At 34.1% G+C, this 25,452-nt stretch overlaps 1 protein-coding gene and 1 pseudogene across 2 annotated transcripts in view; both read right to left on the bottom strand.

Moving 5' to 3' along the window:
* magu (SPARC related modular calcium binding-like protein magu) overlaps positions 1 to 25,452 on the bottom strand; it is a 76,604-nt gene that overhangs the window by 5,117 nt on the left and 46,035 nt on the right. Inside the window, exons 3-8 of one of the 2 annotated variants that reach the window (XM_074178979.1) lie at positions 23,825 to 24,097; positions 18,079 to 18,326; positions 12,841 to 12,966; positions 12,569 to 12,729; positions 5,821 to 6,047; positions 2,945 to 3,180 (exon numbers count right to left, since the gene is read on the bottom strand). In XM_074178979.1, the coding sequence (XP_074035080.1) occupies positions 2,945 to 3,180; positions 5,821 to 6,047; positions 12,569 to 12,729; positions 12,841 to 12,966; positions 18,079 to 18,326; positions 23,825 to 24,097 (1,271 nt within the window). The remainder of the gene's footprint in view (positions 1 to 2,944; positions 3,181 to 5,820; positions 6,048 to 12,568; positions 12,730 to 12,840; positions 12,967 to 18,078; positions 18,327 to 23,824; positions 24,098 to 25,452) is intronic. The other variant, XM_074178980.1, reaches the window with a different exon arrangement.
* On the bottom strand, positions 13,704 to 13,823 carry LOC111508689 (5S ribosomal RNA; annotated as a pseudogene).

The following is a 25,452-nucleotide window of genomic DNA, read 5'->3' as shown; positions in this document are numbered from 1 at the left end:
GAATCAGAGAAACGGAGAATCACCAACATGAACCCCTCTTGCCCTAAACTGTATGGCCTGATAAAAACACATAGAGAGGATAACCCCATAAGACAAAAATATTACCAATTTCGTCCCACCTCACAGCATTAAAAATTCACTGACTTTAGTAGAAAACATAAGGAACAAAACCACGCCACATAATTCAATTTTAGTTTCATTCGATGTAAAGAGTATGTTCTCCAACATACCGTATAGAGTGTAAACCCCTCATTTTAGACATATTAGATAAAGCCAAAGTGGACCATATCACTTCCTTTGAAGTTTCAACAGCTTTCGATGTGTGCCTAAATCAGAGTTACCTACAGTTCAACAACAAATTCTATAAACAGGATTCAGGTTTACCAAAGGGCTCACCCCTTAGTCCACTTTTAGCAGACATATTTATGAACAACTTGGAGACCAAGATAGTAAACTCCGACCTGGGTGAAAAATGTATTCATTTTTGGTACAGATATGTAGACGATATTCTTGCCTGTTTCAGAGGTACTACACGACAGCTGAACCAATTTATGACATTCATGAACAATCTCAATAGCAACATTCAGTTCACACTTGAAACAGAGATAGAGAGACAAATAAATTTCTTAGACCTGGCCATTTACACACAATCAGAATAAATTCGAGTTCAATGTTTTCAGAAAACCTAGCTATACAGACATCACCATCCCAAGCGATTCTTTCTATCCAGACAGTCATAAATTAGCAGCCTACAATTCAATGCTGCACAGAGCATTCTCACTGCCTTTGTCTGGAGACAGTCTAGCTAGGGAAATTGATACAATTACACAGATAGGTCATAATAATGGTTTCAACGCAGATACTATCCAGAAGTTAGTTAGGAAACAAAGTCGGAAATTCACTTGCAGATTAATATATCCTCAGGTCAAACAACCAGAAATCAAGAAATGGGTAACGCTAACATATTTTGGAAAAAGAACAGAAATTATCGCAGGTTTCTTCAGAAAAAACAATGTGGAAGTAGCATTCAGACCACATGCCAGTTTATCTCATTTTCTTTTCAATGCCAAAGATAAGGTCGACAAGTTGGAAAAATCTGGAGTTTATAAGCTTAAGTGTCCGGAGTGTAATAGTGTTTATGTGGGACAATGCGGACGAAATTTCCAAAAACGGTATGCTGAACATGAAAGGTCCTTCAGACTGGGAAAAAATGATTCGATGTTTTCAAACCATTCCTTGGCATGCAAACACAAGTTACCGAATCTAAACGATACGGAAATTCTGCACTATGCAAGGAAGGGTTGCAAACTCAATTATTTAGAATCCTTGGAAACTCACAAGCATAAACATTGCGGGTGCAACCTGTTAAATGACCAAATAGATTTAATTTATTCTCCGGTTTTTAAATTGGCACATGCGCATTGTGAACTGTAAATACAGATACTCAATCAAGTACCTGAATGGTATATATTAGCGAATGTAATGAATCATTCTTAGTTTATTATTTAAGTTTGAAAATGTCCATATTGGACGAAACTGCAGTAACGTTAGTTACAAATAAAAGTGGTAAAAAACATGGAAATTTTTCATTTCTCTTTTCATAATAATTGTCTAAGTAAATGTATTTTAAAAAATAAAGACAAAACTTCGGTTTTCGAGAGATCAGGGGTATATAAGCTGACTTGTGGCTCTTGCCCAAAACTATATATTGGCCAAACAGGGGGATAATTTTCCCAAATAATTAAAGATCATAGAAGTAGTTTTGTAAATAGAAAGACCAATTCCACATTTGTAAATCGCTTTTTAGTAGAAGGACATGAGTTAAATCATGAATACTACGTGTTACATTTAGAAAATAAAAGTTTGAAACTCAATCTTCTAGAATGTTCAGAAATCAATTAATTCAAGAATTCGGGTAATTTACTGAATGATCAATTGGAATTGAATAACTCTCCATACTAAATATTTTTTCAAATGTGGAAATCATTACAAAATCATTACAAACTCAGGTACACATGAAACATTGAATGACCAGGTAGAACTCAGGTACTAGAAATGTAGGTACTTCAAATTGTAAACTGAGTTATATAAAATGAATATCTAGAATACATTTAATAACGACACGCCAGAAGAAGGCACTGTATGGCGAAACATGTGTTGCGTTTATGTAACTCTTTAGTGGAAATTCTCACAATAAAGTTTTCTTGAATACATTCATTATGGATTTTCATCAAGTACGGCCAATTCTATTATATATCAGATTCAGAGAGAGGTGTCTGAAATAGTTTTGCATTTCTTGTTTGAAATGTCTGAGTATATATCTTCCTATATTTGTTATGATGGATATGCTATAAAGAATGAGAAGTGGAAATTATTTCCTCTTCAGATATTGAATATGATATTGATTTTGCGTGAAAGGAATATCGTCCGAAAAAAGAAGTAAAATAGTTTGAAAAAAATCAAGATTTACATGATGAATTCAAATTCCTACCATGGAGTAAGAAATTGCTATATATTTGAGTATTTTTTGGGAAAACGTCTTCACTAAAGTCGAACGAATATCAAGATGATGTTGATTTTCTGTAAAACGTCGGAAAAAGAAATACAGATGGCTGACTCTGTCTCCAATAATTTTGACTGAACCGTGATATAAAATCATAAAGAATGTTTGAAATTGCATATTCTAAGTATGAAGCAGAATTTTATGTTGATTTGTACAGAAGAAATGTGAACATGGGACACGGAGATGAAAGATGTTCAACCCTACAATCAATTCAGTGCAATTTTGGTGCAATACTATGAAAATATTTCTAATGGTGTTTGAAAATTTAAGCAGTCTCGAAGCATATTACCCCATTAAACAAAAATCAAACGTTATCTAATTGTTGGAAAGTAATATATTCACGATGCCAATGAAATTATTTTCCTATAAGAAACTACTCACCCTGGCGTATGTTTAGACAATCTAGCCATTCTGTCATGCTAACTTGCCTATCTCGATTACTATCACAGTATCTCGGCAATTTCTTGCCACATTTTCTCAGCCCCTTTATACTTCCTACCATATCCTTGAACGTTTTCCATTCACTTCTTTCCCACATTTTATTTTTATTCTTGTCTAATACAACAAAACTCCATGTTGCGGCTTGCTCTTCCTTAGAGTTTATCCAAGCTAAGTTGCTAGAAAGTGATAAATAACCATGAAAAATTGTTCATGTCTTTTTTAGAATAGATTGGTTATTTAATTTTGATTTTGAATGAAAAATGCGGGTAATTATTTAAAAAAAATCATTCTATATCCAAGTAGTACTCTAGTAGAACAACTTGGTCCCATGGACGTTATTGGAACGTTGGCTCCGGTCATTTGGTACGTCTCAAGAATGTACGGTTTTCATACACTGAACATCCTATGGACCTTCTTGAGACGTGCAAATGTCCATGTTGAACATCATCCGAGTGTCCGTCATGGACGTCATCTGCACATCCTTCATGAACGTGAGATAATAGAAGGAAATCCTGATATCTGTAACGCCTTTATTTTACAATCAAAACTCCCCTCAGTAATAAAGAAGAATATCATGTTATATACAGCATCCATGTTCACCTTGCATTTCTTTTTACATAGTGAGATTATCGTAATCTTTCATCTCGAATAATCTCACACAAATACTGCAGACTTAATAAATGGTCTTGTGAATTAGCAGAGCGTGTTATTTGAAAGGGTCACGATACAAAAATTTTAGCTGTTGAAAAACACAAAATAGTTTGAATAAAAAATCTGAAATGAAAAATTTAAGCAAAATTTACATTACATTTTACCTCTTGAATAACTTGCCAAAAATTAAATTGAAATAAAAAAACAGAGAATAATAAAATTGAAAAATAAATCGGAAATATTTTTTCAATCAGTACATAACGTACATATAAAACAACATATTTCTTTCATTTTTTCATGTATCGTGGCAAATCTTTTTTTGGCATAGGTACCTCATTTGTCAAATTTTATATTTCTTGTGAATGCCAATGTTTCCTTAGTAATCTTACTTTGGTGAGTTTCTTGTATAATTTCATTCATTTGTTGTTTCCAATAATCTGACTGACACCTATCAGAAAACAACTACTCCCCTGGCTAATACTACGAAGGGTGTTGGATTATATCCGACAGGTGTTAGTGCAGATTTCTTCACTGAAGTTATTTCTGCACATGCTTTTGGTGATACAACTGCCACAATAGATTTTCAATTATTGGAACACACTTGTGGACCAGTTTCGAGCTGTTCATCAGTGCAAGGTAGTGTCTATCATCAACATAAAGTCGATGATTTCCGATAATTGAAAATCGAATTCTTTCAAAGTATAATTCCTCGAACTAGGCTGAAGCGGAGAATAAACAACAAGTTCGTCATCGCTCCATCTGTCTGTGAACGAGGTAACCAACCGCATATTCCAAATTTGCAATTACTCCTATAAGGTAAAAACTTTTCACATATATTCAATGAGCATACTTGAAGACTGGCTATAAATCAAATCATCTAAAGGAACAATTCGTTGAGGCCAGTCTCAACTCCCTACACTGTAAATTAATGGACTGACACCTATCAGAAAAGAATTTTTCTAGTGGTAGTGTCTGTCATCAACATAAAGTTGATTATAAACATTACCTTGCACTGATGAGTGGCCAAACAGCCCGAAACCGGTCTGCCAGTGTCTTCCAATAATTGATCTATTGTGTCAGTTGTATCGCCAACAGCATATGCAGGAATAACTTCAATGAAGAATCTTACATCCTACACTGACACCTGTCAGATATAAGCCAATGCCCTTCGTGGTATTCGCCAGGAGAGTAGTTGTTTTCTGATAGATGTCAGTCCATTAACCTACAGTGTAGGGATTTGAGACAGGCTTGAAAGAATTGTTCCTTTAGATGATTTGATTTATCTTCAGGTATGCCCAGTGACTGTTTGTCATTCGTTGTTTGCTTCTATTTTCATTATTGTGAATATTCTTGAAAAAGTAAATACAATTTTCTGAAAGCTTGAACAACAAGAAATAGTGTTCCATACATAGCCCTTGAGAGGACCTTCAACTACGATACAAAAAAAAATTGTTATCTCTGCCAGTCCTTGAGCTACCCCTATATCACGTTAATCAAGGATATTTTTCAGACGCAATTCAATCAATTTCTGTGTTTCTCGTATTATATCTGGCAAAATCACCAAAGTAATGTCCTTTTGGTTGCAATTTATGTTATATCCATACCATGTTCTTTAAAAGATCTCATATGAACATTGAACATAAATTGGACCAAAAATGGACATTCCGATGATAAAAATGGACCTGAATGGGACGTCCTAATAACTCGTTTCCTAAATGTTTGTATATGAATATTCATGTTATATTTATTTTTATTTATGTTATATCTCACTTTGGAAATATAAGTTTAAAAAAATTATTTGATTTTCTAAAAGGGAAATGTTCCCTTGAATTACAGAAGGCACAATATAATATAAGGTAAAGTGAATACAAAAGTAACAAACTTGTGACCTAACTCATTTCACAACGCAGGACGTATTATGCCACCTTGAATATGAATAGAAAAGATCAATAAACAACATATAACATTTAAATTCTGTAATCATATTTATATTCTTATTTTAACATGGTCCTTTGTGTCTTCTTCTGCCATTAAAATATTTTTTCAGTTTATAAAGAATTAGGAATAATCTGTAGAAAATAAAAATAACATGGACAGACTTCATGCAATCTATTACAAAATTAAGTAAACTTAAAATTCTATCTAATTGACAAGAAATTACAGACCTGTTATTTGTTGTATTCATGAGTTCATTCATCTTTGAATGCAGAAAAGTAAGCAATTCTTTCAGGAATATTTCTTTTTTCTCTTCTGGACAACCTTTCATAGTTCTGGTAGTACTTTTGAGATGATCACAGTGTGGAGTGCCATTTTTTATTGAAGTTCCTGGTATATTTTTTCCTGAATCCTCATTCACACACCAACAGTAACCAGCAGATTTGTAGCATTGTACCTGAGGAAAATTTTATACTGAAATGGTTGTAGGGTCACATCTATGCTAAATGCTGTACGAGGGCTGTTCAAAAAATAAGGTGAATGTTCAAATATCACGGGCTACGTATATTCGATTAGCGATTTTTTTTATTTTTTCATGTTGAATACTCATGTCAAAGATACGTTCACAATTTTAGCTGTTTACCATATTCAGTTTGTTGGTGAGAGACATAAAAGTTGGAAATGTTTTACGTGTTCGGCGATTTTCTACTTCTAAAAAAATTATCAAAGAATTTGCATCAAATTTTATTTGAAAAATGAAATTGAGTGCTCAAAAAACACTTCAAATATTGACTGTGGCATACGGTGATTGTACTCTAAGTCAAAAAAAATTGCAAGTGGTACAAGCGTTTCACATATCAACAACCGATGAAATTGTTGAGAAAGTGAAGAAAGTTGTCATGCAAAATCGTCGAATCACTATCAGAGAAGCTGCTGAGGATGTCTGCATATTGATTGGCTTATGCCATACAATTTTTTCGGAAATTTTGGACATGAAGCGTATGGCAGCTGATTTCGTTCCAAAATTTTTGAATTTTGACCAAAAAACCATCGCATGAGCATCGCTCAGGAATTGATGAATGACGTCAACAGCGAACCAGATTTTCTAAAAAGGTTCATAACTGGAGACGAATCATGGATATATTGTTATGACATCGAAACCAAAGTCCAATCTTCCAATGGAAGAGCCCAGGAGGGACAAGACCAAAAAAAGCACGCCAAGTTCGAGCAAATGTCAAGGTTCTGCTCACTAATTTCTTCGATTACCATAACGTAGTTTATCAGGAGTTCTTGCCACATGATCATACGGTCAATAAGAAGTATTATCTTGGCCGAAAACAACACTGTATTCAACAGACTTGACCTCCTGCGACTTCTTCCTGTTTCCAAGATTGAAGAGACCCATGAACGGCGTTTTGCCAAGGTTGAGGAAATAAAAACTGAATCGCTGAGAGAGTTCAAGGGCATACCAAACAAAAAATGCATATCATAACTGCTTTCAGGATTGGAAAAAACACTGGCACAAGTGTATTATTTCTGAGGGGGACTGCTCTGAAGAGGGGATAAATAAATAAATATTTTTTGAGGAAAAAGAAAATTCACCTTATTTTTTTAACAGACCTCGTATAAAACAAATACGAGTATACAAACAATTCAGATACAGAAAGTACTGTTGTAAATCATGCCCTAAAGACGTAGCTAAGAGTGCAAATGTACGATGTTTGCTGCCGCTCTATATGTAGCCAGAATAATGCTACCGATTTCGATGGAATTCCGGCAAAATTTCTACAGCATTCGATTACGATATATAAACGCTAGTCACGAGCTTATCAAAACAGTCAAGTGGAAATTACAGTGCGGTACGCAAAGTGATCTAGTGAGGCGATAGACATTCGATTAATAGTTGAAGTTTTAGTTGTAGTGTTTGATGTATTTAAAGTGAAATAAAGTTAATTTTGATTATTCAGTGTAGTCAATTATTGGAAAACCCACGGGGAAAAACGTGACAGTACCATAACTTTGCACAATATCCGTGTTTCTCAAACTAATAAAAATTATAGAAAATTATTTTTCCAAAATAAGTTATCAGTAGAAAATAAGTCATTATGTCTTTCAATGTACTGTGGTCATATTCATAAAAAAAACTAGCTCATACAAATCAACTGCTAAAAACAACGCCTCGTTTATAGGGATATTTCGAAATTCGGTTGACCAACGCAAACGGAATCAAATCAGAGAGTATCTGCCAAAGAACTAACCACACAAAAACAATTTGTGACATCTTCCATTATTCCTCGCCACTATAAATTTATGCTGAAACAAAATGTTTTAATTTTTAGTTCAAATATAGATTATTGCTAAACAACAAATCCGTATTCTGAAAGTAATCCAAGCCTATTACAAATGACTTGGCCACTTAGATATTTAATTCTCCTATTGCAGTCATTTAATAAGAATGAAAAATGACAGGCAACATTTTGTCTTTCAATAGTTATTTCCTCAAATCAATCAATTGCATAATCTGAAAACATTTAAACATATTCATTACCATGCCAATTGAATATATTTCTCAGAGGACATTCATATGATAAAATGCACCACTAACAAAAACAGGAACAAAGACAGTTACAATGAGTGAACCTTGTGACTTGAACATCTCGTGAGAATGACGGAGATTTCCATAGATAACAGCAAATTGAAAATTTTCCCGGTGAAGCCTGTAAATTGTAAAAAAGATCGCCTTCGTATTACAAGGACATGTTGTTTGACATAGGTGAGAATTTTGGTAAAACATATATTTAATGCTAAATGCAAACGAGTTCAGAATTCAACTAATGAACCATTATTAAAGCCACTATATATGACAGACATTAGGGCTGTGGAATTTTCAAAGTTCAACGACAGTTATGGTAATAAATAATATTTGATTTCTATAAGCTTCAGATCAAACAACATAATTAATTATGTTCACTACAAGGGGGAGGCCGCCATTAGCAGAAATAAATTGAAACCTACGGCAGATAGAAAATTTATCCGTTCCAACCGAAAAACTCTAGAGATTGTGTGGAATTGTAAACGGTATATTTGATGACAAACATTAAGTGAACAGCTACTATATCCAAAAAAACGAAACACCCAGGGAGTGGTGTACGGTTTCTCCTGTTTAGAAAAAAGCTTTGAGAACATTCAGGTCAGAGCTAACCATGTTATACCTGAAGTTTTAGGGTATTCACTGAACCTCAACAAAATTTCCTATTGCGCAAAAGTCCATTATTTCCGTTAAAGTTGTGATATAATGGATATTTATGATATGAGTGTTAAAAGTAAGGTTATATTTTGTGAGTGAAAAAGTTTGCGAAACGAGAGTAGCGAGTTGAGCATGAACAAAATAAAACTCACTTTTAACACAAATATCACACAATTTTTGTTGTACAACTGTCTTGTTTTCATAATAAAATAGATCAATTTAATATTTATATAAAAACATATTTTGACATCTCTTTTAAGTTAACTATTTTCATGTTATCGCATTTGCTGTGAAGTTGCCGTATCAGGTGACACCTGGTTACCAACAAACACTATTGTTTATAACTCACGCGTTTTATTTAAAGTCGCATTTAAAGTTCTTGTTGGTGTTTAATGTCTTGCATAATGAAGAACAATAGTGAGGAATCGTGTGTTCCTGACGATATTGAAGAGGCTGCAAAAAAGCTTCAATTGAATTTTTACCGAAAAAATCGGCTCAGCAGTACGACATCACATATTCTAATTTTCTTAGCTGGTGTAGACTTGAAAACGTCGAAGAAATTTCAGCGAAACCGTCTTCTTAGCCTATCTAGAAGAGAAATCAAAAATATCGAACTCGTCAACTTTGTGGAGCAAGTTTTCAATGATAAAGTCGAGTGTGCTCGTTAATAATGGTGTTAATACAAGCAAATATTTCAAGGTAGTAATTGAGAAAAACTGGCCGATAACTGATGAAAACCCATATTAAAAAACTAATTATTACAGTTTGTTGTATGATTTTCACTATAAAGGGTTTTGCAAAACCCGCGACACGTGTTTCGCTATACAATAGCTTTCTCAAGCAGTCGCAGTTTTTGTTAAACCCTTCATGGTGATAATCATACAATAAACTGTATGAATTAGTTTTTTTTCAAGGTAATAGCATTCTTAAAGCGGAAAAATGAAAGTTATAGGCCCAAAAAAAGTCCAGAGGTTTATAATTGAGGCGCCAGATGAAAAATATTTGATGATAAAAGTTGTTACTATTTTCGGAATATATGGAGCCTGCCGTCATGAAGAGCTGTGCCATTTATTAATAGAAGACATTAAATTAATGGATAAATCATTGATTGTTCAAATTCCAAATAGGTCGAAAATAGGTCGTTCTTTTTGCATTGTTGAAAAAAAACATTGACCATTTTAACAAATACGTTGCATTTTACACCCTCATCAGGAACGAATATAAGGGATATTAAGAAGCACGAAGGATGGAAGTTTACAACATAAGCTGAGGGTTACATCAATCAATCTATTTCTTATAAAAAGGCTATTGCCGAAAGAATAATCCCAACAGCTAACTCCAGCGTTACAGCATTGTCGACTTCACGTTAAGAATTAAATGTTAACTCAGCTAGTTCAAATATATTACAAGGCTCTTCAACATCGCAACGTATTAATATTTGCAGTTGTTTTAATTATACTTTTCATATTAATGTTCATAAATAATAATAATGATTATAATAATAATGTATCCTCTTCTCTGCATGGTCCGTGACCATGAGAAAGGAGAAATTGGAGCATTTCTCTTTAGGGCAGCTGCCCGAGCAGCTTATCAAAGCGCCTGACGTTCGCTTTTTTCAGGTCGAGTAGGCTGAAGTCGGAAACTGAGGGGTTCATAATGGCTTGCCAGGATGGTGTCTTCAACACCTTAGTCTACCGCAGTCGCGTGATGGGTATAAAGGTTCCTGACACAAGGTGTAGGGCGTGCCACGAGGCGCCTGAGACCCTAATGCACTTGCTATCAGCATGTCCAGCATATGCGGTCTTGGCCTATATCCATCGACATAACGCGGCCCTAAGAGTGCTATATTACGATCTACGGCACTCTTACGGTATTGACGAGACACCGGTGTTGCCCTACGCTCCGGGAGATATTGAATCCGTTGTGGGGTACGAGAAGTGCCGAATTTATTGGAACTATTCGTTCTTCACCCCCAGGTTCATACAAACTAATAAGCCTGATGTAGTCCTTCTCGACCACCAGATCAAAACGATAGTTGTCGTGGAGTTTTCAGGCGAGACAAATATCATCAGAAAAGAGAAGGAAAAACGGATAAAATATCGAGATTTTCTCTTCGAACTCCGCAGACTCTATCCAGATCACTCTGTCAAGATGGTTGTTCTGATTATTGGAGTCCTTGGTGGAATGGTGCCTTCTCTATTCTTGAATCTCAAAATCATACCGGCTTGCCGCACTAAGGCAGAAATCTTAGACGCACAGATGCAGAAGGCTGTCATTCTTGGCTCACTGCGCTTGCTCAGGGCACATAGTTCTTGGACCCAATGATCACTTACCCCACGGTGTGGGAAGTGGTCATTGGTAGATAATGCTGGCGCGCCCTCCCGATTGTATCGGGGCTTCGGGGGATAGGGCCTGACCAGCGCACACTTCGGTGAAAAAAAAGGTAATTAATGTATACAATACATTTGTAACTGAATTTAATTGTATCTATATCTATTGTTCATAATAAAACTTCCTTGAAAATTGAATAATTATGTATTGTTTATTGCTATTTGGTCGAAAAAAATCGTGTTAAAAAGACCTTCAACAGTAGGGTTAAAAATATTTTCAACACACTACTTTGTAAACATCATCTTTTAATACTCTTGACAACCATTGAAAATATCACTTTTAATGACAGTTGTACAAAAAATATATTTTCTCATATAACCATAACTACGTAGTATGGTTCATTGATGCAAAAAATGCAAATTGAGAAGAGACGAGATTAAAAAATTTCTCAGGAGACTAAAGAGCTTCCTAATCAGAGAATTAAGGGTGAACAGATTACAAGATTGAAATTTTTGTATTTTTCTGGTTACCTCCTAATGGCATTTGCTCTACAAAAAACAGATTATTGGAAACTTGGAACACTATTTTGAGTGAGAAAGCAGTACCTAAACATTTAAGCACATTTTGGTGGTTTATGTTTATATCCAAAACATGTCAACATTGTTTGTTGAAAGGCATCGAAAATAGTGTTGCAGCTCTGGTATTTGGGAGCATTGCTTGTTTTGGATTTATTATACATCAGAAGTTTCAGTTCTACCCTTCATGAACTAGACCTTGAAATGTTGCTCACATTTTTCCAAAAAAAGAGACCTTCATATGATATAACTTCATGGAATTATGAAACAATAAAAATCAATTGGCGCTCCGGGGCGACTTCATTGATTCCAGTGGCGCATTTGCTTTTTCAGCTGCAGGAAAACCCGAAAAAATCTGCAGCACCACATCATATGAAGATCTTGATTTGCTACTGTCCTCTCTTTCGTAAAACAAAATGTAGGGTGTCCCCAGAGGCTCCAATAAATTCAAAACATCGTCAAAACACTTAGTGACACAACTACCATCAAACTTAAACCAGTCCGTTTCGCCTTTGACCAAAGCGCAATAATGACCAGATTCAATGCCAGAACCACATTGAACAATGACTGCATGAAGATTATAATAGTGGTGTGCTAGATTGAACTGTTCATCTATTTCAAAGAATACTTTTAAGAATACCTTTATTTGGAGTGTGACATCATGGCGAACTAAACAAATATACTCTACACTGATTCGAATACAAATTTGAATATGAACCTTTTTTAGAGTGGCTTATTCCAGTAATTGTGCATCTCCGTTAAACAAGTTTTTCAAAATCATCATTGTGATGAAATATATTCCAGTGTTCACTAATTTATATTTACCTTATGGTATCGACCATCAGGAGTACATTCAGGAACATATGGTTGACCACCTTCAGACATAGCTGTTGTTCTGTCAGAGAAGCAATCAGTCGGATCGTCCGCCACGTCAGCTGATTCGTCTTCATAACTGCCCATTGGTCCCACTACCGTCGAACTAAGGACTAAATCACATACAATGAGATACTGAAATGTTCAATGACAAATCTGAAAAATCGACTTGCTCCCGAAAGGTTAGTGCGGAAATCGCTTGTAATTAATTATATAGGTCTCACCTCCATGCGGCGGCGACTTCTGCGGGCTGAAAGAATCTCCGTAATCTTCATTGTAGTCTCCATTATCATTGTATGTGTTCTGGCCATGCCCGTCTGCATTCAGCGACAAGAACACACGCAAAGAAACTATTTAAGTTCAAAACAAAGTATGGAATGCTTAACCTAACTGGGTTAGTTCCGATATAAAGCTGCAGTTGTTAGGAGCATTGGCATAAATAACAATATCAAACAACACACAATATTTTATTAAATGAAAAAGTTGAAATAGTTTCGAAAATTTTGTTTTTTCTACAAGTAACTATTGTTTATATTCATGTGTAAAAATAATATTTGCCAACATGATAATATTTCGAATTTATCAAAACCAAAATTGATCAAAGAAAAATATTGAAAACTGGTCGAAGTAAGAATTTATCAATAATTTTATTATTTTAACAACAAAATTTTTAAGGTTATAGAATCTGAGCTGACTTAGAAATTCAATGTAGATTTTGTAAATGTACCTACTTACGCTATTAAATCCTAAAGACTCATAGTATATTTTATAAAATGGAAATAATATAGACGAGTATTATTATTATTATTATATTAAGTGAATCACTTTATATCAAAAATACATTATTTTTGAAACAGAAATCTCTTTTCATTCAAATATTCTCGAAAATGAAAAATGTAAAGGGTGATTTGCAAGTTTGAGAACACAAAAAAATATTTATAGAAATTGTTTCTATATTTGTGTGGACATGCAAATAAAAACAATGATTCAAAGTGAATTCATTTTTCATGTACTGGGTGAAAAAAAAAAAGACTCCGAAAGTAAAATAAAGACAAATTGGTATTATATTTCCTCTTGAATTAAAAAAAAACAACGACACGCGGTGTTCCCAAGCTGTCACCCATCCAAGTACTAACCGCGCCCGACGTTGCTTGGCTTCGGTGATCGAACGAGAACTGGCATTTTTCAACGTGGTATGGCCGTTGCATGTATGTAGTACGTTTTCCAATGAAGATAAAGGAACGTTACTGAGGAGCTTCTTTAGTTTGAAAGACTTATTAGTACTTCTATTTTCAATGGCATTTACATTTGGCAATATATTAATATTGACTGAAAAATTGTTTACAGTTTGGTCCATAGAATAAAGATCTGAATAAAATGCGAGTGATAGATTTCAATTCCTGGCCCATTTTTTAACAGTTGTACAAAGTTGGGCCAGTTTCATTTCTCACGTCGAGAGTTTTCGCCAAAACAATGATGAATCTGTTTTAACACCAGGGCAAAGAATACAAAGTTCATATAGGCTCATAAATACGATTTTAGTGAATCTTGAAACTTATAATTGCGTATCAAAATTATCGTTTATATCATTGTTACTAAGGGTTAAGTTGATGAATATTTTCTGTCGTGTTCACACTACACTATATTTCGCATTTTATATTTTCATAGGTATTACTGCAACTTAAAAAAGTTTTGAAAAAAAATATGTCTATTATTCACTAGTGCATGATGAAAATATCATTCCTTTATGAGAGCAAACTGAATTGTGTATCCAAGACATTTATTTGATATATTAGACTATTCAACAATACCTATGTGACTTCAATTTTCGTTAGAAAGAACATCAATCTGTATAGATTTACTAATACTTTGTACGTTTTTCAACAAGTTGTCAAGTCATTACATGGTATCTGAAAAATTACTTCAACCAGTAGATATAATTATAGTCTATTGTCAATGGAAAAGCTCCGATTTCGTGTAAACTACAATACCTGGCAATTTACTATTCAGATATATTCAGAACATGAAGACCTTTAAAATTGTGTAATGGCTTTCGATAAAGATGAGAAAAAATCACAAAAGCCAACCTCAAGATCATCTTGCTCATCCATCCTCTCAATTACATGCGCTAAGACAGCTAAAGTGGTATGGGACAAGTTGAACCAAACTTTTGAGGACTCAGGTTAAACCATGAGGGTTGGTCTTTTGAGAACATTGACAGCCAGACGTCTTGGAAACTGTAATTCGGAGGAAGAGTATGTTAATAAGATGATTATCACTGCTCATAAACTATCTGGAGTTGGTTTCGCAGTTTCGCAGTCTCTTGTTAGCAGACTTGTCCGGAGAATATAAACCCACGATAATGGGATTCGAAAGCTCTGGTATTGAAATAGAGGATTCACTGAAAATTAAACTTCTTCAAAAAGTGGAACGACAAAATCATGATTCCTCATTTCATTCTTGGACGAGATATTAGAAACTGTTCCAAAAAAGGTTTTTGATGTTTTCAATGCAACCAACACAGTCATAAGGTACAAGAATGTACCAAAGAGTCCAAGCACGTTAGTTAATAGAGGTGCTACTAAGGCCCAATCAGATTTCTGTGCACAGATAAAACGAACTTCTGCGTTCAAATCGCAAATTCACAAAAAAAAAATCTTGTCACACAAGTGTTATAAAGAGAGTCGAGTTCATGAATCGATCGAGGTGGTGTTGAACCTCCAAAGAACCATGATCATATATTGAAATTATATTTAATACTAGAGGGTTTCTTCCAGTAGACAGCTTTGTTAAATAAACGTTGCGACCAAAAAAATCGGAGTGTTATTAAAAACCTGAGTGTTACCAAAAATCTGCAAATAAACTGTCCCATAGAAAAAAGAATTGAAAATTAACATCCACATGTTGGGATATAATAGAATAATAATCTTAGTCCTTCCTTCTTAATAAAAATATGTTTCCAGGTATAGATCATGTCAATACGATACTATTATGTATACATAAAGTTTTTTACAATCACATATATGAAATATAATCCTTTTATTAAATAGTTCCATAAAAAAATTACAGGCAGCTTTATGACACTGTGGTATCAGTTTATTATATGAAGTGTGAAGGAAAGAATGGGGCTAACCGTATTTTCTCCCGTTTCGAGAAAAACGAATTTTAAATTTCAATACCTCACTGAAAATTATTTATGTATACATCTGCGATACCCGTAAAACTATGGAAAACACTCCAAATGTATTACCAGGGACTGGAGTATTGAAAACAAATCTGAAACTACATTTTTTACCTTTAAACAAATTTGTGAATGTGAAAAAAACCACTCACTCCGGGAATTGAATAAGAACTACCCTGAAACCCCAAGAAACTATGTAGTGACTTGAAATTGATCAAAATATATATAGAGAACCAACAATGAATTTGTATAAATCGAAAAATGTATTAGATTTGAACACGCTATACAAACAAAAAAATTGTTGTTTCATTCATTCAATAACAAATAAATCAAAAATTTCAAACATAAATTTCATAAAAATCAGTAATATTCATAGTCATAACACTAGACTAACGAAATTATTAATAGTTAGTAATTTCAAATCAAATTTTGGACTGAAATCAATTTATCATGATGGAATTATAATATATAAAACAATTCCTGAAGAAATGAAACAATCTAAAACTGCTCTCAAATTTATTAACCACTTATATTTTGATGAAAAGAGAAATGAAACTTTCTATGTTTTTACCACTTTTATTTGTAACTAACATTACTGCAGTTTCGTCTAATAAGTTTATTGTATAAGTTTGAAAATGCCCGTATAGGACAGAAACGTTAGTTACAAATAAAATTGGTAAAAAACATAGAAAGTTTCATTTCTCTTTTCATTATGAATTCCTACCACGTAGTAACGGCTACATCCATCAATTTACTTATATTTCGTCATTCATTATTTTGTTAAATTTGTATCTTTAGTTAATTTAGTTGATTCCTATTCATGAACATTCAATGTTTCTTGGGATATCAAAGACAAAACAATATATAATAGAAATGAGAAATATATTCAAATCAAAAATGGCCAGCAAATGCATTTTTTGAATTGGAATGTCGAATATTTTGGAAACTAAGCAAGCCGGCGTAAAACTGGTGGTATATGGAATAGATCTAGAATTTTATTTAGAACCCAAAATGAAGAATGTTCCATTTGAAAGAAAGTTTCAACCTACTTCGGGTATAATCGGAATTGTTCGGAACATGTAACTACCTACCTACTAGGCAGTTCTCCGAAAGTCACCCTATATGTATGTATATTGCTCTTCTAGCAACATGGTGAGTCTGTATGGCTTTTTCGTTCAGAGATGAAAACCTATATAATCTTGAAGAAATTATTTTCTGAATATAAAATATCTCACTGAAAATTGAGATGAAAAGGAAAAAAAATCTGTCAGAGTTTGTGTTTGTACACTTGTACCCTTTTTGATGTATAATACAAATACATTTTTCTTGACAACTACTTTCAGTTTCCTGATCCAACCCATTCTTCTTAGCAATCAAAGAAATGATAATTCTGAAATCGACGATATCCCAGAATAAATTAGTGAAAATTGCAAATAGCACACCGTAATGCATAAAAGCAGTACTGATTCCTAAATATATGTAGAAAAATCTAGCGGTTGAAGCGATTTATCTGTTCCGAATATTAAAATGCAGATTACCTGCTTTGGTTTGACCATAAATGACTGAAATGAATTTAAAATATAATTCTTGAAATGCAAAATTTTGAAACAAACCAAAAATTTTTAAATAATCATATTTTAGACCTACAGTGATTCCCAACCTTTCATAGATTATGATGAAAATTCACGAATAGTCATAAAAATATTTGTAAAATTTGAAACAAAAATATGGCGGTCATTGATGAAACCTTTTTTTTTTATTTCGAAAAAATTGTGTGTTGTTTTACATGTTACAATTTTCATTTCAAGTGTACCAGTATTTCAAAATGGTTTTCATTTTCTGCAGATAAACAAATGTTGAAAAAACTTTACTTGGATTTTGCATTGATCAGAAAATAAAAATTCTAAGGTGTGAAATGAGAGATATTGGAAAATGTGTTTGTTTTATCAAACTTTCTCTCTTCTAAATTTTGGAATTATTATGAAATTTACGATCAATGGAATTTATAAGAATATTAATTTTCTTCAGCAAAAATTTTCCTTCTTAGAAATGTTGAAAATATATAAAATATATTGCTAGTAGGACTGTTTCAAAATTTTTAAACTCAATTAGATTTTTTGAAAGTTGGTACACTTCTACTACTCGTACATATCAAGAGTCTAAAAGTTGATGTAAGGAATATTTCAATACTAGCCAGTTCTATTTGAAGCAAGGTTAGAATAAAATGTTAGTATTGAATCATATTGAAACATCACTAGACTTACACATTTCTAATACTCACCGTTTAAATCCATTCGACCATCTCTTGTCAAACAGTTTCCCCATTCTTGTAAACTAATTCGGTCATCTCTATCGATATCACAACTGCGTGGAAAGTTTCTCGCACACTTCTTTGGTTTTACTGCTTTTTTGACAATTTTTCTGAGATCCTTGTACTCAGCTTTATCAAGTACATTATCATTATTTTGGTCCAGAGCTTGGAATTTCCATGTTATAACTACTTTATCACTCTCGTTTCGTCCAGAGTCTCTGCAAAGCATAAATTCTAAACGGATACTGCATTACTATTTTGAAAACAAGACATCAGAGCGTATGAATCGCTTAGTTTTGATGTCAAATCAGGCAGATTTAAAAATGCTTCAGTCTATGTTGCAACTATACATTTTCTATTACCAGACAAAAATTAAAATACTGTTACATAATACACAGAGTATTCAACAGTATTACTTCTAACATGATGGAATTGAACTGTGGGGTTCCTCAGGAATGTGTTTTAGGCTCGTTGCGCTTCTTAACATATACAGGGTGTCCCTGGACTTCCTCTTTTCCTCTCGGGAATGTATAGATGGAGTCAAAATATCACCAGTACTTCATATAACTTTTTTTCCTAAAAGTCTTCGTAACCAAGTTACGGGCCCTCGAAGTTACAAAATGAAAAATGTTTTTCTTTGATAACTTTTCAAGTGAATATTCAAAATCATCCAAATTTTGGTAATTGACTAAACAAATGAATTCCGTCGATGACCTTTCATGCAGGAGTCAGTTGTTTTGCTACAAAGTCAGGAACGGACTACCCCCGATGGTCCACACCCCAAAACTTTGAAATGACAGATATTTTTCAACAAAATAAGGTTACTTGGACAATTTTATGAATAAAAGTACTCGTGTGGAAAGTCGATCAGAGCAACGAGTCTTGATAAAAATGTAGTTCTACTCGACGACATCAAACCCGCTCGTCCACCATTATTTGAAATGAATAATTATCAAAGCAGAAATAATAATGATAACGTTAATTCAACAACATTTGTAACAGGAATAATACAGAGTATGCTAAAATGAAGTCGTAAACAAAAAGTACAGTACCTATATGGAAGTTTAAGTCACAATTGTGATAGCAGATATTTTTTCAAAAGAAATATCAAGTTCTGTAGATTCGTGGTGTTTTTAAACTAACAAGCTACTCTACTATGAAATATCGAATTCATTCCATATTTTGTATGTACATAATACGTGTGGAATAATCACGTTTCGTGTTGATCAGTTATCTGAATCTCATGAAACTCAACATTCGAATGTTTCAAATTCTTCTTCATAGCTAAACTGTTGAGGAATTTCACTGATAATTATAATTTTATGGGAGAAATTCTTTAACACGAATCTAAATTTAGCTGAAAAAACGCACATCGGAAAAAATATTTACTATACTAATAAAAAGCAAACGAATGAACTACAAAAACGGCTGCACATGATCAGGTGAAAAATATCCAGGGAATAATTATGTTCCATATCTTTCACAGATGTTGACAAAAAACCTTTTAGAAAGTTTTGATAAAAAATGAGAAACTGGAATGCGATTTTGTTTTGTTGAGTGGTGCGTTGTCATATGACTATCATTGTATTGTCAATATTCTATAGGATATTTTGAATTTTTTTGATATGGCCGAACAGTTTACATTCAATGAATATGCAGATATGCATGTATTTTATGGACGAGCATTTTGTAATGCTGCAGAAGCTCGTCGTCTGTATTCCGAGCATTTTCCCAATCGAACGGTACCGTCAAGAGAAACATTCGAGGTATGTAATAATTGATAATTAATTTGAGCACGTTGTTTTATTTCGATATTATTGTAGGTACAGTTTTGCCAAAACGAGGTGGTGAGGGCGCTCCTAGGACTGTACGTACCGTTGTATTGGAGGAAAATATTTTGGAAGCCGTCGCTGATGATCCTTCAATGAGCATCAGAAATCTATCAGAACAGTTCCATACATCCAAGTCCACTATTCATAGAATAATTAGGGAACAACTGCTCCACCCATTTCACATCCAGAAGGTACATGCCATGACACCTCAAGATTTTCCAGCACGACTGGAATATGCCAATTGGTTCATGGATAGGCAAAGAGAGGATATGACTTTTATTAATCGAGTTTTATTCACTGATGAAGCAGGTTTCAGTAGAGATGGAGTTATCAACTCTCATAATCTCCATATATGGGCCGAAGAAAATCCCCATGGGATATTGCAAACCAAACACCAACGGAAATTCAACGTGAATGTTTGGGCTGGTATCATAGGAAACCATCTTATAGGACCATTCGTTCTACAGGACCGATTGAATGGAGAACGTTATTTGGAGTTCATTCAGAACGATTTGAATGGACTTTTGGAACATGTTCCATTGCAAACCCGAAGAGATATGTGGTTTATGCATGATGGCGCTCCTCCTCATTTTAGTTTGATTGTGCGTGACCATCTGAACCATATTTTCCACAATAGATGGATTGGTAGAGGTGGGCCATATTCATGGCCATCGCGGTCTCCGGATTTAAATCCATTGGATTTCTTTCTGTGGGGGCATCTAAAAAGCCTTGTTTACGCTACACCTATTCACACAAGAGATGCATTGTTGAATAGAATAACATTACATTGTGAAGCCATACGAAACGACCCTGGAATGCTATTTCAAGTACAGAGAGGGTGTCTTCGCAGACTAAGAAAATGTATAGAGAGAGAAGGTGGTCATATCGAGCAGTTTCTGTAGCGGATTTTTCATTTCTGTTTGCTCTTGAGTTTCGTTAGTTAAACGTATTTGCATTATAAAAATTCGTTATGAACAATTAACGTTATCATTATTATTTCTGCTTTGATAATTATTCATTTCAAATAATGGTGGACGAGCGGGTTTGATGTCGTCGAGTGAAACTACATTTTTATCAAGACTCGTTGCTTTCGACTTTCCACACGAGTAATTTTATTCATAAAACTGTCCAAGTAACCTTAATTTGTTGAAAAATATTGAAAAATATCTGTCATTTCAAAGTTTTGGGGTGTGGACCATCGGGGGTAGTCCGTTCCTGACTTTGTAGCAAAACAACTGACTCCTGCATGAAAGCTCATCGAAGGAATTCATTTGTTTAGTCAATTACCAAAATTTGGATGATTTTGAATATTCACTTGAAAAGTTATCAAAGAAAAACATTTTTCATTTTGTAACTTCGAGGGCCCGTTACTTGGTAACGAAGGATTTTAGGAAAAAAAGGTTTATGAAGTACTGGTGATATTTTGACCCCATCTATACATTCCCGAGAGGAAAAGAGGAAGTCCAGGGACACCCTGTATAAATGTTTTGGCTAATCTACCCATCAATGGAAAGTTCACAATTTTCTCAGACAATACATTAATACTCTGGCGTAGTAATATTCTGAATACATTACAAAATAATATAGAACAAGACATGGAAAAGAAGTCAAACAATGGTATTATGCCAACCTGTTATCTTTTAATGTATACAAAACCAATATCATGACTTTCAAATGTGACAGATGGCATTGTTCTCAATAACCAAGTCAATATTTCCAAATATGACAATAAATGTTTAGGTCTGCTTATAGATAATGAAACAAAATTTGCATATCACAGGTACCAACAATTTACTTGTGTATAAAAGTTTTCTCAGAATATCATGCCCTAAAAGCTTTATCAGGATATCTTAATTACACTGCAGCTCAAAAAGCATATTTTGCGCTTTATGAGTCATTTATATGTAATATGGCATTTGTTTCTTGGGTGAGAGCACCAAAAACCTAATCAAATTGGTTTTAGTTATCCATAAAAGGGTTCTCTTTCCTACAGACAGTTTCATTTATGCATAAAACGCACAGAAAGGACATCATATTCAAGCCAGATTATCGTACTCCACTCAGCAATAAAATAACACTTCCAATTCCCTCTTCAGCACAAATCAAAGAAAATATTTTTTACAACGGAAGGAAGCTTTTCAATCATCTTTCTTTATCGATTATAAAACCTAATAGCAAACTACTGTTTCGCAAAAAGGTGGGAAAACTTTTATTTTGAAAAAGTATACTCCAGCACAAATGAATTCCTTGAGGATGATACACATATTGCATTTTTAATATGATATAATTATATTTTTCGATTATATCATGTATATTTAAATGAATATTCCATATAATAATTATACTCTATTTTCGTATCAATTGTACACTTCACAGCTCAATGTATTTCCGTCAAAAAGGTACCTCAAGTGTATTCCTATTTGCTTGCCAATAAACCCAATCTAGCCATAGCACATGTAAACTTTTTACTCCTTATACACAAATATTGATTATGTTTTTTCGGAGACAAACATCGTAATACATAGCTGAGTTTATTATTTCTACAAAAGTCGATGAAAAAAGCTAGAGGTCCGTATTTAAAAAAATAAAGTCTAATGAACAAAACGTAATATTACCAATTGGTTTATATCAGATGAAAACAAATATGAAAGAGTATTGAAAGTTCCTCTGCCTTTTATATATCATTCGAAATAGAGGAGATAGAGCCAAAAACAAAATTTGTCAATTCTAGTTTTTGATAAATATTTCAAAAACAACCGCTGATATGCTCGATCTGCTCAAAAACCAAAGAAGGCTCAGGATGTTGAGTGTACTTTAGATCACTAAGCCTGAGGATTGAGTGGGGAATGGGAAAAAATACCAGCGTGGTTCAAACAGAACTGGCTGGTATCTCAATCGCCACAAAAGAAATAACCAGGAAAGGAATTTCTGGCAAAAACAACAATCTGCACTGACAGCAGACAAGCCATATTAGCCTTGAACAGACAACGTGTAACCTCAGGGCTAGTACTATAGTGTCACCAAGATTTAGCCAAAGGGCACGATAGGAGTAAAGGTAATCGCATTGCCGAATCTTTAACCAAGGAAGCGGCTGTTCTAAGAATTTTAGACCCAGTGGCACCTACGGCCTGATGACTTCGACAATTGCGGAACTAGCCAAATGTTACACCCATGGTCAATCCCTAAAGAGCTGGGATGGAAAAAGGATGCAATCTTGCCAGGATCACCTTGGGCGACCCTAGGAAGCTGGCGCCGAAGAAATATCTGGCGATGACTAGGAAAAATCTACGCTTAACAGAGTAGGATTTCTGACTGGCCACTGTCAACTAAGGAAACACCTCCATAATATGGAGCTAGTAGACAGGGGTTATCGTCAATAAGAGAGTGTGTGTTCGGCGAGTCTTGGCCTACACCTGCCGATATAAAGGAGATGTCTCCCACTGACCTGTCCACCATCCTGGAAAGGACAGGATGGACGATGACCTAGGAGGACAACTCCTCGGGAGGATGTACAATGGGTCACATGTGGCCTAAAGTGCTGTGGACTTACACTCACCCTCCCTACTCTACAGATACAGAGATGATCGGTCTGAAAGAAAGATTATTCTAGTTCCCCAAAATAGTAAATTTTTGTCCATGCCGTTTCCGAGCTAGAAAGAGTGGGATCAGCTAAAAACGGCCTGTATATATGTCAAAATAGTACAGGGTTTTATGTTTCAAATACGTCGGTAAATTTTCTTGAGACACTAGCAAAAAATGTTTATCATGAAGTCAACTACTCGACAAAATTTTTCATTTTCATAGGTTGACCAACACTCTGAAGCCTTAAATTCACAGTACTTTCATTATTATTGGAACAAAATTAACACCATATTTGAACTCACCTCGTGAACTCTGTGTGAAAACTGTTAATTAAATTATTGTTTAGCAAGGACTTATCAGTTCTTTTGCATATTCTTGCCTTTAAGCGCCTACTTGGTGAACGACGCCTGGTGGACTTTTTGTTTCTTCCACACCGTGGTTTAGAATCAGGTTTCAGCTTTGATGATGTATATGGTAAAGGAATTCCCTCTGGTGTGACACACCAACAATAGTTGGCACCAAAGTGGCATTGAGTAGAGTCATAAGTGCCATCTGGTCGACAAATTGGATTAAAGCTGAAAATGAAAAAATAACACTCGTTATATTCACCTGTAATATTGATATAATATTGATATTATATTGATATTGTAATATTACAGAATATATGCTGAAAAAATAACATAATTTGAATCAATTGACATATTGTAAAAGCATTAGTATTAGTATTAGTGTTCAAAATTGTGTTATAAAACAATTATAAATTATAAGAAAAATCTATAAATGAAAGGTTCTACGTAAGATACAATCCTTGATAAAGTTCATAGAACTTCCATACTGAATTGAAATTATAGCACATATTTTCTGGTGCTTAAGATTCACATTTGTTCTACAAGTCTGACAATTTTATTCATCGAGAAAGTAATACAAATCATGAAATTATAAAACAATAACAAAAATTAATTGGCGCTCCGAGGCGACTTCATTGATTCCATTGGCGCAATTGCTTTTTCGGCTGCAGGAAAACCCGGAAAAACTTGCAGCATCATATCATTTGAAGATCCTAATTTGCCAATGTCCTCTCTCTCTCTCTCATAAAACAAAATGTAGGATGTCTCCAGAGGCTCCAGTAAATTCAAGGCATCGCCAGAACACTTAGTGACAGGACTATCGTCAAACTTAAACCAGTCCGTTTCGTCTTTGACCAATGCATAATAATGACCAGATTCAACGCCAGAACCACAATGAACAGTGACTGCATGAAGATTATAATAGTGGTCTGCTAGATTGAAGTGTTCATCTTTTTCGAATCTTCGTAAGAGTTTGGTGCTTCCGTCAGAGGTAGAGTCATGTTTGAAGATCATCAGTGTTATTATTAGATGGACTGGTGCCTCAGATATACTTGTTTACTTATAATAGTCAGTTAGTTTGGCGCATGTTTGGCAATACAGTTGCACATCACCCGTTAAAAGTTCCATTTTCTGATGATTTAACAATAAGTATTGAACACAAAAAAAATTTTTTTCGTATCTTGAGTTGAGGCGTGGTACATGAAAATTGAGATGTCATCATTTATTAAATTATATAGAAATGCGACTGTAATGAAGAGTCGACATGTATTCAATGATATATAATATCAAATTGGTTCCCCTTTGATGGTAAGTTCCTGTAATGTGAATAGACAAGAATTTCAAGAACTTTTTTAGAATGGCTTCAATTTGCTTTATGTGAGAATTATACATGGGATACGAGTTTGGACTTACATAAGCATAGAATACCGTGATTATTACCTTTATATCTCTGAATTCTCTAGTCTTCCTCATTATGAAGCCCAACATTCGACTAACGGATGAAAAAAAAGTGAATTTTTATTCAAAATCAATGCAAAGGTCTTTCATTTCATTAATTCGACTGACGGTACTGTTATCAATTT

This window comes from Leptinotarsa decemlineata, unplaced genomic scaffold (genome assembly GCF_025532065.1).
Source record: "Leptinotarsa decemlineata unplaced genomic scaffold, Ldec_3_MD MMD2_tig00004307_RagTag_RagTag, whole genome shotgun sequence".
Classification (NCBI taxonomy): domain Eukaryota; kingdom Metazoa; phylum Arthropoda; class Insecta; order Coleoptera; family Chrysomelidae; genus Leptinotarsa; species Leptinotarsa decemlineata.
This window is presented reverse-complemented; position numbering and strand designations above follow the sequence as displayed.